General features: G+C 30.7%; 1 protein-coding gene across 5 annotated transcripts; it reads right to left on the reverse strand.

Moving 5' to 3' along the window:
• Positions 1–198: 198 nt before the first annotated feature.
• On the reverse strand, positions 199–15945 carry LOC145314737 (uncharacterized). Of its 5 annotated transcripts, none has more exons than XM_080154790.1 (3): positions 15828–15945; positions 3247–3355; positions 199–2267 (listed from the first exon to the last, which is right to left on the reverse strand). In XM_080154790.1, the coding sequence occupies exon 3, from the start codon at positions 2214–2216 to the stop codon at positions 1053–1055; it is 1164 nt and encodes a 387-aa protein (XP_080010916.1). In that variant the 5' UTR covers positions 2217–2267; positions 3247–3355; positions 15828–15945; the 3' UTR covers positions 199–1052. The 5 variants fall into 5 exon arrangements, with proteins under 5 accessions (XP_080010916.1, XP_080010915.1, XP_080010914.1 ...); XM_080154789.1 differs by lacking the exon at positions 15828–15945 and adding an exon at positions 9702–9773; XM_080154788.1 differs by lacking the exon at positions 3247–3355 and adding an exon at positions 12516–12621 and having other exon boundaries at positions 202–2267.
• Positions 15946–15987: the final 42 nt, after the last annotated feature.

The following is a 15987-nucleotide window of genomic DNA, read 5'->3' on the forward strand; positions in this document are numbered from 1 at the left end:
CAATTATAAAAAAAATATTAGTTAAGAAATCAATATCTGAATAATTAGATTCTCTTTGTATTATCAAAAATATATCAAATCAAATCTTTTCTATTAATTGAGTTGTTTGTTAATGGGATCTAGATTTAGATATATATATTTACTATTGGTAAAAATTAGCTTTCTAATAAAAAGAGAAATCTGGTAATTTAAGTGTTATCTTAATCAAGATAGAATTATGTAAAAACTAAAAATAAGTTTACTGGATCAAAACTTGTATCTATTCAACTATATTCAACTTTAAAACCTTTTCCCTATCATAGATACCTAAGTAGGTACATGTTTATGAATTTAAATATTAAGTGAAAACATACAAATATCAAATTAGTACCTATAATACACAAATGATTTCAAACCAAACTTGCATTAAAAAAACAAGAATAAAATTTTTAAAAACCCTTGAATCTACATGAAATAAATCAGAAAAATATAAAAAAAAAACATAATATTGAATTGATACCTATATAGGTACCTACAGATACAAATGAATGCTAAATTTTCAAAAGCCAATTTGTAAATATTTTTTTATAACTGTCCCCTTAAAAAATTGAGTAATTTTAGCAACAAATCGAAAATTGTACCTAGGTACATTATGATACATCAAATGCAAAATCATGAATATTAAAACAGTATTCCATACATAAATATTAAGAAAAATGTGTTCATATCTCTTATAACTAAGAAAGTTACTTAGCCACTGTTCTTTGCTTTTTAGAAGAGAATATAGAAAATAGAAAAATATACCTAGGTACATTATGATACATCAAATGCAAAACCCTGAATATTAAAATAGTATTCCATACATAAATATTAAGAAAAATGTGTTCATATTTCTTATAACTAAGAAAGTTACTTAGCCACTGTTCTTTGCTTTTTAGAACAGAATATAGAAAATAGAAAAATATACCTAGGTACATTATGATACATCAAATGTAATATCATGAATATTTTAAACAGTATCCCATATCAATATAAAAAAATGTGTTTATATTTCATACAACAAAGTAAGACATCTAAGCACTGTTTTCTAATGCTTTTTCTTCTCTCTTCTTCTTACAGGTTGGTTTGTGGAACTTCCAGTCAAGTTTCTGGCAAGCTGGAGTACAGTATACCACGGAGTCACAAGCTCCACACTGCTTCACTGTAGATACTTTACATACAGTACGTTCACATTCATTCTTATTTTTAGGACATGCCTCTCTCAACTTGACAGCATACTCTAATGGGTAATCTGTCTCCATATTATATCTAATATCCATTGCCTCCTCATAATCCTTAGGCTTGGCATTGTAACTTAACATCAAATCAATTATACTCCATTGGCCTGGTTGTGAAGATAAACAGTCTGAGAGAGCGAAAAGAATACTGTTGTATTGAATGCTATAATTTGGATTAGCCCCATATCTGAGAAGTGTTGATACAATCTTCTCAGCATCATCATATCTAAAGTAGGTAGCAAGAAGTAGTGGTGTTCTTCCAAGTATGTCATGGGCATTAGGATCAGCACCAAGTTTCAGAAGTTTTTCTAAAATCTTGACTTGCTTGTTTTCATTTTTTCCATTCCACATCATTCTGATATCTCTTTTATTTTGTTCGGTGAGCCACTTCATTTTTTCTATATGAATCATTCTTCTACCAATGATAGGAGCAAACAGAGGGCTGAACTGTGGATGTCCCTCTCTTTTCTTCAGTGTTTTCTTCAGATCCTGTTTTGACAGTTTCTTGATATGTTCAATGAAATCTGAATAGTTACCAAAGAACATATGAAAGAAGAGATCACTGTAGTAACCTTGACCAACAAAATTATATTTGCTTCCTGGCAGATCTACATCAGATATCAAAGTGGTCCTACCAAAATATTCTGCTTGTGATGAACACTGATGAACAACTGGATTTTCAAAACTTTCCTTTGGAGGATTCTCCCTTAAATCTTTGATTAGTTCAGCTGCTTTATTGGCACTCCAATAATTGGTCAATTGATGTAAAATATTACCTCTTCTATCACTATCACTCATACTGAGAAGTATAATATCATGTAATGAAAATGGAACATGTTCACCTTCAACTGGTTTATGCTCTGCATGAATTTTTTTCAGTTTAGAGTACAATTCTTCACAGGAACTACAATTGAACAACTTTAACCAGTCAACAATACCAGGATCTAATGGTGTTGCCATTGTTGATAAAGAATGGATGTTCTCTTTCCAACAAAACACAGTTCCAAATAACTAAAAAATAATATTAAAAGGGGGGGTTTTTTAATGCAACCATCTCGTAATCAATGTATAAATGGCACTTAGAATTCGAATTTCAATCTGAAATTTTGCATGAGGAACCCTTGGTAGGTCTATTTTCCCTAAATCGAATAAAAAGTTAGAAAAAGTAACGGCTGGCAGCTCAGCCTTTAAGCCGGTTTTTGGCTATTTTCAGGTCATATCCATCATTAATTACGGAGGAATCAACTTTTTGAATGATAGTTTTAAATTATTCAGTCTAAAAATGATACTCTTGGTATTTTATAGCTTCTGCCAGCCTTTTTTAGTCGATTCTAGCTGTTAAACAGCTGGTACTAGAAATTTTTAAAATGTTTATTGGTGTTTTTATCGATAATTTTGCCGTTTCCCGTCGAAATTTTTTTTGCCTTTTCTCGGCGGTTTTCGGCAGTTCTGACGCCGTTTCTTCACAGTTCCATATTGTACCCCTATAAAGCAACTGCCATGCAAAATGTCAGACCTGTAACTCTTTTTTAATTGAGTTCCTTTGACTTTTAGTTTTGGTTTCAAAAAGTGTCACTTTCGCCCCCCCCCCTTTGTTGCAAAATGTTACTGTTTAGGGACATACTGACGTTTTTAGGACTTGATTACAGAGATGCTACGCTTATAACACTATACCTTGTTGTAATAAGAATCAGTATTAAAAAAAGATGAATAGGATAATTATAACATTACAATTTTTTTTGTCAAAAAAGTAATAAATAGCTTGTTTTAAATGGACATTATAAAAAAGGTACACTTTTAAAAACAGGAGTAGAATAATAATATTCACTACATAGCTTCCTTCCTTAATAAAAACAAATTATCGTTGAAAAGAAATTTCAGAATTATCGATACCTGGATTTCAGTAATAAAATCAGTCAAACTGACAAAAATTAACTTTTAACATAGTATAGCAAAATAAGAGCAGTTTTTCTTATATTAGAGGCATTACCTAGAGTTTAAGTAGTAAGTAACACACTTCGGTAGGTAGGTATTATTTGCCTTTTCTGAATAGGAGAGTTGGATACTAATTGATGATTTACAGAGGATGAGAAAATAACCTAAAACAAAAAAAACAACATCAAAATCCTAAATAGCTAAAAACTAGACACAACGTGTACACACACACAGGCCACTGAAACATGTAAAAATTATTTTGGTTTAATTAGAGGCAAACTTCTTATTTATACTAGTAGCTTCTTCCATAGCTACTTGATGATAAATAAAGGAGAAAATCTTCTGAAAATAGCACCCAGCTAAATGTAAAAAAATATACAAAACTGCATTGAAAATAAAAATCCAGTCTAGCTATTACCGAGATCTTTAGCTACAGAAATACAAACTTATCTATAATACAAAGTAGAACGATGTCTGTTTGTTTGTTTGTAAAAACATAATTAAAAAAATGGGTTTTAAAATTCAACTCCACTCTCCTTAAGTGCCCCAAGGGGCCTCTAGGGGCGTAGCCGCTAGTTATTTTATATAACAGGATCAAGTCTTGACTTATAAAGATTTTTTCCAACATGGCTCCGAATCTTATTAATATCCGCTGGAGAGAAGTTGGTTCTGAACCGTGTTGAAACCAAATACATTTCATGATTTTCATGTTATGTGTGCAGAAAAATTTTAGGACAAAAACTTCATTTTAATTTTAAATATCCTTTACAAATATGAATTTGAACATTTCAGTGAAAAAGATAAATTTAGGGAACATTTGATGAATTTAAAAAAAAATATTCTGATGTAAATGTAAATGTCATTGCCATTCTCATGTGATTTATAAGAATACGGGGGGGGGGGAAGTTTTGACACATTTCATTTGCGTAAACCTGGCCCCTGGCTTTATCTTTGGACTGAGAAGGTAGGTTATTAGGGATAAAATCATTCTTAAATGATGAATTTCACGAAGTTTTAAGATTTTTTGGATAGACCTCCAGGTTCCGGAGCTCCAGACCTCCAGGTGGTCTCTGGACAGGTAAAAAAATAAAAAATTTCTTATTTGGACAGTTAGAGGTAAGTTTATAAAACAACATAACCTTCTTTTAATATATTATTTACATATTTGAAGATAAAATTACAATCGGCCTCCAGGTTCAGGTGCTGGAGGCCTCCAGGTGGCCTCTGGACAGGTAAAAAATCAAAATTTCTTATTTGGACAGTTAGAGGTAAGTTTATAAAACAACATAACCTTCTTTTAATATATTATTTACATATTTGAAGAAAAAATTACAATCGGCCTCCAGGTTCAGGTGCTGGAGGCCTCCAGGTGGCCTCTGGACAGGTAAAAAATCAAAATTTCTTATTTGGACAGTTAGAGGTAAGTTTATAAAACAACATAAGCTTCTTTTATTATATTATTTACATATTTGAAGAAAAAATAAAAAATTAGGATCGGCCTCCAGGTTCAGGTGCTGGAGGCCTCCAGGTGGCCTCTGAACAGGTAAAAAATCAAAATTTCTAATTTGAACAGTTAGAGGTAAGTTTATAAAACAACATTACCTTCTTTTAATAGATTATTTAAATATTTGAAGAAAAAATTACAATCGGCCTCCAGGTTCAGGTGCTGCAGGCCTTCAGATGGCCTCTGGACAGGTAAAAAATCTAAATTTCTTATTAAAACAGTTAGAGGTAAGTTTATAAAACAACATAACCTTCTTTTAATATATTATTTACATATTTGAAGAAAAAATTAGGATCAGCCTTCAGGTTCAGGTGCTGCAGGCCTCCAGGTGGCCTCTGGACAAGTAAAAAATCAAAATTTCTAATTTAAACAGTTAGAGGTAAGTTTATTAAACAACATAAGCTTCTTTTAATTTATTATTTAAATATTTGAAGAAAAAAATACAATCGGCTTCCAGGTTCAGGTGCTGCAGGCCTCCAGATGGCCTCTGGACAGGTAAAAAATCTAAATTTCTTATTAAAACAGTTAGAGGTAAGTTTATAAAACAACATAACCTTCTTTTAATATATTACTTACATATTTGAAGAAAAAATTACAATCGGCCTACAGGTTCAGGTGCTGGAGGCCTCCAGGTGGCCTCTGGACAGGTAAAAAATCAAAATTTCTTCTTTATACAGTTAGAGGTAAGTTTATAAAACAACATAACCTTCTTTTAATATATCATTTAAATATTTGAAGAAAAAAATACAATCGGCTTCCAGGTTCAGGTGCTGCAGGCCTCCAGATGGCCTCTGGACAGGTAAAAAATCTAAATTTCTTATTAAAACAGTTAGAGGTAAGTTTATAAAACAACATAACCTTCTTTTAATATATTACTTACATATTTGAAGAAAAAATTACAATCGGCCTACAGGTTCAGGTGCTGGAGGCCTCCAGGTGGCCTCTGGACAGGTAAAAAATCAAAATTTCTTCTTTATACAGTTAGAGGTAAGTTTATAAAACAACATAACCTTCTTTTAATATATCATTTAAATATTTGAAGAAAAAATTACAATTGGCCTCCAGGTTCAGGTGCTGGAGGCCTCCAGGTGGCCTCTGGACAGGTAAAAAATCTAAATTTACTTATTTGAACAGTTAGAGGTAAGTTTATTAAACAACATAACCTTCTTTTAATATATCATTTAAATATTTGAAGAAAAAATTACAATTGGCCTCCAGGTTCAGGTGCTGGAGGCCTCCAGGTGGCCTCTGGACAGGTAAAAAATCAAAATTTCTTATTTGAACAGTTAGAGGTAAGTTTATAAAACAACATAACCTTCTTTTAATATATTATTTAAATATTTCAAGAAAAATTACAGTTGGCCTCCAGGTTCAGGTGCTGGAGGCCTCCAGGTGGCCTCTGGACAGATAAAAAATCAAATTTTCTTAATTGAACAGTTAGAGGTAAGTTTATAAAACATTATAACCTTCTTTAAATATATTATTTAAATATTTTAAGAAAAAATTACAATTGGCCTCTAGGTTCAGGTGCTGAAGGCCTCCAGGTGGCCTCTGGACAGGTAAAAAATCAAAATTTCTTATTTGAACAGTTAGAGATAAGTTTATAAAACAACATAACCTTCTTTTAATATATTATTTAAATATTTCAAGAAAAAATTACAATTGGCCTCCAGGTTCAGGTGCTGGAGGCCTCCAGGTGGCCTCTGGACAGGTAAAAAATCTAAATTTCTTATTAAAACAGTTAGAGGTAAGTTTATAAAACAACATAACCTTCTTTTAATATATTATTTACATATTTGAAGAAAAAATTACAATCGGCCTACAGGTTCAGGTGCTGGAGGCCTCCAAGTGGCCTCTGGACAGGTAAAAAATCAAAATTTCTTCTTTATACAGTTAGAGGTAAGTTTATAAAACAACATAACCTTCTTTTAATATATCATTTAAATATTTGAAGAAAAAATTACAATTGGCCTCCAGGTTCAGGTGCTGGAGGCCTCCAGGTGGCCTCTGGACAGGTAAAAAATCTAAATTTACTTATTTGAACAGTTAGAGGTAAGTTTATTAAACAACATAACCTTCTTTTAATATATCATTTAAATATTTGAAGAAAAAATTACAATTGGCCTCCAGGTTCAGGTGCTGGAGGCCTCCAGGTGGCCTCTGGACAGGTAAAAAATCAAAATTTCTTATTTGAACAGTTAGAGGTAAGTTTATAAAACAACATAACCTTCTTTTAATATATTATTTAAATATTTCAAGAAAAATTACAGTTGGCCTCCAGGTTCAGGTGCTGGAGGCCTCCAGGTGGCCTCTGGACAGATAAAAAATCAAATTTTCTTAATTGAACAGTTAGAGGTAAGTTTATAAAACATTATAACCTTCTTTAAATATATTATTTAAATATTTTAAGAAAAAATTACAATTGGCCTCTAGGTTCAGGTGCTGAAGGCCTCCAGGTGGCCTCTGGACAGGTAAAAAATCAAAATTTCTTATTTGAACAGTTAGAGGTAAGTTTATAAAACAACATAACCTTCTTTTAATATATTATTTAAATATTTCAAGAAAAAATTACAATTGGCCTCCAGGTTCAGGTGCTGGAGGTCTCCAGGTGGCCTCTGGACAGGTAAAAAATCAAAATTTCTTATTTGAACAGTTAGAGGTAAGTTTATAAAACAACATAACCTTCTTTTAATATATTATTTAAATATTTCAAGAAAAAATTACAATTGGCCTCCAGGTTCAGTTGCTGGAGGCCTCCAGGTGGCCTCTGGACAGGTAAAAAATCAAAATTTCTTATTTGAACAGTTAGAGGTCAACTTATAAAACAACATAACCTTCTTTTAATATATTATTTATTATATTATTATTGATTCCCAACAATCCCTAGTATAAAATATGGAAGGTAATTTGAATTTTTGATATCAATGGGGTAGGTAAGTAATATAATAAAAAAATATGTTTATTTTCAATTATTGAGGTAAATATTTTTAAGGTTATACCTGAAATACATAAATAACATTTGAAAATATGCTTACTTTGTTTTACAAGTTTACCTCCAACTGTTCAAATAAGAAATTTTGATTTTTTATCTGTCCAGAGGCCACCTGGAGGCCTCCAGCACCTGAACCTGGAGGCCAATTGTAATTTTTCTTGAAATATTTAAATAATATATTAAAAGAAGGTTATGTTGTTTTATAAACTTACCTCTAACTGTTCAAATAAGAAATCTGATTTTTTACCTGTCCAGAGGCCACCTGGAGGCCTCCAGCACCTGAACCTGGAGGCCAATTGTAATTTTTTCTTCAAATATTTAAATAATATATTAAAAGAAGGTTATGTTGTTTTATAAACTTACCTCTAACTGTTCAAATAAGAAATTTTGATTTTTTACCTGTCCAGAGGCCACCTGGAGGCCTCCAGCACCTGAACCTGGAGGCCAATTGTAATTTTTTCTTCAAATATTTAAATGATATATTAAAAGAAGGTTATGTTGTTTTATAAACTTACCTCTAACTGTATAAAGAAGAAATTTTGATTTTTTACCTGTCCAGAGGCCACCTGGAGGCCTCCAGCACCTGAACCTGGAGGCCGATTGTAATTTTTTCTTCAAATATGTAAATAATATATTAAAAGAAGGTTATGTTGTTTTATAAACTTACCTCTAACTGTCCAAATAAGAAATTTTGATTTTTTACCTGTCCAGAGGCCACCTGGAGGCCTCCAGCACCTGAACCTGAAGGCTGATCCTAATTTTTTCTTCAAATATGTAAATAATATATTAAAAGAAGGTTATGTTGTTTTATAAACTTACCTCTAACTGTATAAAGAAGAAATTTTGATTTTTTACCTGTCCAGAGGCCACCTGGAGGCCTCCAGCACCTGAACCTGGAGGCCGATTGTAATTTTTTCTTCAAATATGTAAATAATATATTAAAAGAAGGTTATGTTGTTTTATAAACTTACCTCTAACTGTCCAAATAAGAAATTTTGATTTTTTACCTGTCCAGAGGCCACCTGGAGGCCTCCAGCACCTGAACCTGGAGGCCGATTGTAATTTTTTCTTCAAATATGTAAATAATATATTAAAAGAAGGTTATGTTGTTTTATAAACTTACCTCTAACTGTCCAAATAAGAAATTTTGATTTTTTACCTGTCCAGAGGCCACCTGGAGGCCTCCAGCACCTGAACCTGGAGGCCGATTGTAATTTTTTCTTCAAATATGTAAATAATATATTAAAAGAAGGTTATGTTGTTTTATAAACTTACCTCTAACTGTCCAAATAAGAAATTTTGATTTTTTACCTGTCCAGAGGCCACCTGGAGGCCTCCAGCACCTGAACCTGGAGGCCGATTGTAATTTTTTCTTCAAATATGTAAATAATATATTAAAGGAAGGTTATGTTGTTTTATAAACTTACCTCTAACTGTCCAAATAAGAAATTTTGATTTTTTACCTGTCCAGAGGCCACCTGGAGGCCTCCAGCACCTGAACCTGGAGGCCGATTGTAATTTTTTCTTCAAATATGTAAATAATATATTAAAAGAAGGTTATGTTGTTTTATAAACTTACCTCTAACTGTCCAAAAAAGAAATTTTTTATTTTTTTACCTGTCCAGAGACCACCTTGAGGCCTGGAGCTCCGGAACCTGGAGGCCTATCCAAAAAATCTTAAAACTTCATGAAATTCATCATATAAGAATGATTTTATCCCTAATAACCTACCCTCTCAGTCCAAAGATAAAGCCAGGGTGCCAGGTTTACGCAAATGTGTCAAAACTTCCCCCCCCCCCCCTTGTTTTACTCTAACCGAAACTGTTAAGACACAAAAGGACTTTCCTTTTTTCTTCCTAAATTAGGACAAACTGGAAGGGTCAATGTTAAAATTTACTTAAGATAATCATGTCTATGTATTTTAATGTATTTTAATATAACACTTAAAAGATCACTGCTATAAATACCTTAACTCATTAAATGCCTTCAAAGAAATATCCTTTTGCATTATTACCTGTAGAATTGATTTTGTCCTTGGGAATTTCTTCTCTAAAAATTCAATGATTTCAATACATTGTGACTGTCTGAAAAAATACAAAATTATAAAAAAAATATTAGTTAAGAAACTAAAATCTAAATTAAATGCATTTTGTATCATAAAAATATATCAAATCAAAGCTTTTCTTTTAATTGGGTTTGTTTGTCTGTGGGATCTAGATTTAGGTAAATATATTTACTATTGGTAAAAATTAGATTTCAAATGATAAGAGAAATCTGGTAATTTAAGTGAAATCTTAATCAAGAAGGAATTATGTAAATACTAAAAATAAGTTTAATGGATCCAAACTTGCATCTGCATACTAAACTAATAATATTTAACTTTAAAACTTTTTCTCTACCTTTAGATACCTAAGTAGGTATATGTTTATGAATTAAAATACTAAGTGAAAACATACAAAAATATCAAATTAGTATAATACACAAATAATTTCCAACCAAACTTGCCTTTAAAAAAACTCCAAAAAAAACCTTGAAGCTACATGAAATAAATCGAAAAGAAAAACTGAAATTGTATAGATATATACCAAGGTACATATTCAACTAATTTATGCTAAATTTCAAAAGCCAATTTGTAAACTCTTTTTTGTGAATTTTCCCCATAAATAAATTATGTAATGTTGGCAACAAATAGAAAACTCTAGGTTTCAAAATGCAAAATCATGAATTTTTAAACAGTATTCCATATACCTATCAAAATTCAATATCAAGAAAAAAATATGTGTTATATTTCTTACAAAAATTAAGATATCTAAGCACCGTTTTCTAATGCTTTTTCTTCTCTCTTCTTCTTACAGGTTGGTTTGTGGAACTTCCAGTCAAGTTTCTGGCAAGCTGGAGTACAGTAAACAACAAAGTCACAAGCACCACACTTCTTGACTGTAGATACTGCACATTCTGTACGCTCACATTCATTCTTCTTTTTAGTACATGCCTCTCTCAACTTGACAGCATACTCTAATGAGGACTTTTCCTCCATTACCCATCTAATCTTGATTGTCTCCTCATAATCCCTAGGCTTGGCATTGTAACTCAATAACAAATCAATTATACTCCATTGGTCTGGTCGTGAAGCTAAAATGTCACAAAATATAAAAAGAATACTGTTGTATTGAGTGCTATAATTTGGATTAGCCCCATATCTGAGAAGTGTTGATACAATCTTCTCTGTATCATCATATTTAAAGTAGGCAGCATAACAAAGTGGTGTATCTCCAAGTATATCATGGGCATTAGGATCAGCACCAAGTTTCAGAAGTTTTTCCAAAATCTTGACTTGCTTGTTTTCATTACTTCCATGGTACATCATTCTGATATCTCTTTTATTTTGTTCAGTGAGCCAGCTCATTTTTTCTATATATATCATTCTTCTACCAATGATAGGAGCAAACAGAGGGCTGAACTGTGGATATCCCTCTCTTGTCTTCAGTGTTTTCTTCAGATCCTGTTTTGACAGTTTCTTCATATGTTCAATAAAATCTGAATAGTTACCAAAGAACATATGAAAGAAGAGATCACTGTAGTAACCATGACCAACAAAATTATATTTGCTCCCTGGCAGATCTACTTCAGGTATCAAAGTGATCATAGCTGAATATTCTCTTTCAGATGAACACTGATGAACAACTGGATTTTCATAACTTTTCTTTGGAGGATTCTTCCTTAAATCTTTTATTAGTTCAGCTGCTTTATTGGCACTCCAATATATGGTCAATTCATTTAAAATTGTACCTCTTTTATCACTAGAACTGAGATGTTTAATATCATGTAATGAAAATGGAACATGTTCACTTTCAACTGGTTTGTGATCCGCATGAATTTGTTCCAGTTTAGAGAACAATTCTTCACAGGAACTACAATTGAACAACTTTAAATAGTCAGCAATAAGGTGATCTAATGCTGTTGCCATTGTTAATGAAGGTTGGATGCTCTCTTTCCTCCAAAACACAGTTCCAGATAACTGAAAATATAATTATAATTGAAATAGCTGGCAATTGTTAAACAATCGAAAAAGAGAGTGGTTGCTTTGGCATAATTCCATAAAGGTGTGTGTTTAAAGACTTATCAAGGATGACAACATCCATAAAAGCGAAGCTCTGAAATGAAGGGACAAACCAACATTAAAATTTATAGAGTGTCAGAACTGAATAAACTGAATATTAATGCATATGTCTATACAAAATTGTAAGTAAATTTGTTGCAAAAATGAAAAAATCCATGTTACTGTTTAAGGACATACTGACGTTTGTAGGACTTGATTATATAGATGCTTCGCTTATAACAGTATACCTTGTTGTAATAAGAATCAGAATTAAAAAAACCCAGATGAATAGGATAATTTTAACATTAAAATAATTTTAATTTTAAAATAGTAAAAAATCAGCTTGTTTTAAATGGACGTACGGACTTTCTGGTAACAATTATAGAGTTGCTGCGCTTTCTAAGCCGTGCCTAACTGTTATAGGAATCAGCATGCAAAGTTTGAAATCGATAGGATAGTTCTAACCTGTTTAAAATAACAAATAAAGCTAATTATAACGGACGGACGGACCTACCCTAATCATAAAAAAGCTTCACTTTTAAAAACAGGAGTAGAATAATAATATTCACTACATAGCTTCCTTCCTTAATAAAAACAAATATTGACAAGAATATTTCTTAACAAATTATCCTGGATATCAGTATAAAAAATCACTCAAACTGACAAAAAGTAACTTTTTACATAGTATAGCAAAAAAAGAGCAGATTTTTTTTATATTAGAGGCATTACCTAGAGTTTAAGTAGCAAGTAACACCCTAGCACTTTGGTAGGTAGGTATTATCTGAACAGGAGAGTTGGATACTAATTGATGATTTACAGAGGATGACAAAATAACCTAAAACAAAAAAAACAACATCAAAATCCTAAATAGTTAAAAACTAAACACAACATGTACAGACTGGCCAGTCAATTTTGAAAATAAAAAACGTACATAACGTACACAAAAAAAATACGTTACGTACATAAAAAAAACAAAAAACGTACAAAAAACGTATATAATAAAAACACATAATGTATATTTTCTTTTAGTTATCTATATTAATACATTAATATCTATATGTTGTGTACTAAAGGTATGTTTAGTGAGATGTTAAGTAAATAAACAATAGGTACACTCTTATTATAATTTTAATAATAAAAGTTAGTATAATACAGAATTTAAGGTGTAACACTTACTACTACCCTAACAAACTTCAACTGATTTTCTAAATCATTTTTGAATTATAATAAAATTTATAGATTATCTAATATTTCCATCTGAAAAAAAATAACAAACGATTTTGTCCAAAGTAATATACTAAAATTTTCTGACAAGAAGTGATAAGCTCTAGTTAGAATTTTAAGAAAGATCGAAAAATTAACGAAAATTAAATAAATAATATCATATTACAGAACTTTTGATGAGATTACACAAGGATGTTATTACAAAAAACAGTATAGCAAAAAGATTTTTCCAAAGTAATTTACTAAAATTTTCATTCTAATGTCCTCTTCGTCATCTGACATGTTTAAAGGTTAAAATTAAAGTCTGAAAATGCATCTCCAAGTTTCAAATCTAAATAAGAGTAAAAAATTAAATACATAGAGCCTGAAACTAAAAATAACCATTTTAAGATATATTTAAATAATACTTTGAAAATACACTCATTAATCTAAATGTTTAAAAAGAAGTAAGTTTTTTCTTCTGCCCATTAAGATCTCACTAACTACTTCATAGGTCAAAGTCTTCATTGTAGGAAAGCTTCAAATACACTGCAGCATGATGAGTTTTAAGGCCTTGAAATGGTTCAAAGCTGTTTTTTCTGATCTCTTTTCCCTCTTAGAATACAGAGCCAAGTTGCCAAAAAATATGACTTCTAAATCCTGAACTGAACACTGAGCACTGAAAAAAAATAATGTAAAATCCATAAATTTAAACTATAAGTTATAGTAACATATGTATATGCATAATTTACCTACATATTTTTGTTCTATGAAAATTTAAGATAATATTGAATTTATTTAATATAATACACCTATAGTTTTTGTTAAAATTTTCGTACAAAACATACAAATTACTTTTCTGCTAATATTTGATTCTTATTATTTTTAAAAAAACGTAAAACGTACAAAAATACAAATTTCAAAATACGTTACGTACACATATCAAAATAACGTCCAGAACGTACACAGATTCGATGCGTAACGTACAAAACGTACACTCTGGCCAGTCTGCATGTACACACACATCCCACTGAAACACGTAAAAATTAGTTTGGTTTAATTAGAGACACACTTTTATATATACTAGTAGCTTCTTCAATAACTACTTGATGGTAAATAAAGGAGAAAATCTTCTGAAAATAGCACTGAGCCAACCTTAAAAAATATACAAAGCTACAGTGACAATAAAAATCCAGTCTAGCTATTACCGAGATCTTTAGCTACGGAAATACAAACTTATCTATAATACAAAGTAAAACAATCTATTTTTGTTTGTTTGTACAGAAGGATCTCGCTAACTGCTGAACCGATCGAGTTCTCCTTAACAGGGTAGCTTCTCATTGTTCCGGGGAAAGTTTATAACTTTATTGGGGAAGGGTACCACCTCCCATTCAAATGAAATCGCCTTTGAAAAAATCCCCCCCCCCTTACAATAAAATATTTAATTTTTTTAATTAGAATAAAAAATATGGTTTTTAAAAACTATTATAAAAAATATGGTTTTTAAAACTAAATTTAAAAAATGGGGTTTAAGATTCAACTTCCTCTCCTTAAGTGCTCCCAAGAGGCCTCTAGGGGCATAGCCCCAAGGTTTTTTTATAACAGGATTAAGTCTTGGCTAAAAAAGATTTCATCCAACTTGGCTCCGAATCTGATTAATATCCGCTGGAGAGAAATAAGTTCTGAACTATTTTGAAACCAAATACATTTCATGATATGTGTGTGAAAAAATTTAAGGACAAAAACTTCATTTTAATTTTAAGTATCCTTTACAAATAAAACTTTGAACATTTCAGTGAAAAAGATAAAGGGATAGTTTCACGAAGTGCATTTCAAAAAAAATAGTGAACTGTAAGATTTTTACTATTTTAAATAACGTAGTAGTGCATAATATAAAGTTATTGATTAAAATTAAAAGATTTGACCAGGGACTTTCCTTAAAAAATGAGTTTTTCATTTTTATTTTCAACTTCGTTGCATGTTATAATATGGCAAAAACTTTTTTGTCATAAATACAACTTTAGATAGCATTTACTAATTAATAGAACTTCAAACTTTTTATACAACAAAATACACATAACAACAAAGAATGACCAATAAAATATTTAGTTTAGTACTTAGAGTAGTAATCTTTTTATATGTCTTAGTAGAATATATTAGGCATTGGATAGATATGATTGTGATAAAGAATTTTAACATTGACCTGACCGAACTTTTTTTATTTTCTAAAAAGTTAGTGATTTGCAACATAAATTACATGAGAATGGTCTTTTTATATATATATATGTTGTATGGTTAGTTGGTATTTCCGCGTGAGATTATGTGTATATTGTAAGTAAACCGTCGGTTTTCTTTATTTTTTTAAAAAGAATCTATAGAAAACCTGTCCTATAATGAACCGGACGTTATTTTTTATGTTTTTTAAGTAACTTGTCCCAAGGGGAACCCCTGTTCAATTTAAAACTCTAGTGAAATATGTGGAAAAAGATTCTCTGATATTGGAGTTTTGGCTATACATATTTGGAAAAAAATAGACCATTCTCATGAAATTTATGTGGTAAATCACTTTAACTTTTTTAGATATTGTCAAATAAAAAAAGTTTGGTCTGGTCAATGTTAAAAATTCTTTAACATATAATCATATCTATCCAATGCCTAATATATTCTACTAAGACATATAAATGTTCACTACTCTAAGTACCTTTTCTCTTTAAATACACTTCGTAGAACTATCCCTTTAAGGAACATTTGATGGATTTAAAAAAATCCTGATATTTTGGACAAACTGGAAGGGTCAATATTTTAATATAACACTTTAAGGATCACTGCTATAAATACCTTTACTATAAATGCCTCCAAAGAACTATCATTTTACATCAATACCTTCAGAATTAGTTTTGTTCTTGGTTTTTTTTCTTCTCTATAAATTCAATGTATCTATACATTGTGACAGTCTGAAAAAAAATATAAAATCATAAAAAAAAGTATTAGTTAAGAA

This window comes from Acartia tonsa, chromosome 3 (genome assembly GCF_053477335.1).
Source record: "Acartia tonsa isolate MP-2025a chromosome 3, ASM5347733v1, whole genome shotgun sequence".
NCBI classification, from domain to species: Eukaryota; Metazoa; Arthropoda; class Copepoda; order Calanoida; family Acartiidae; genus Acartia; species Acartia tonsa.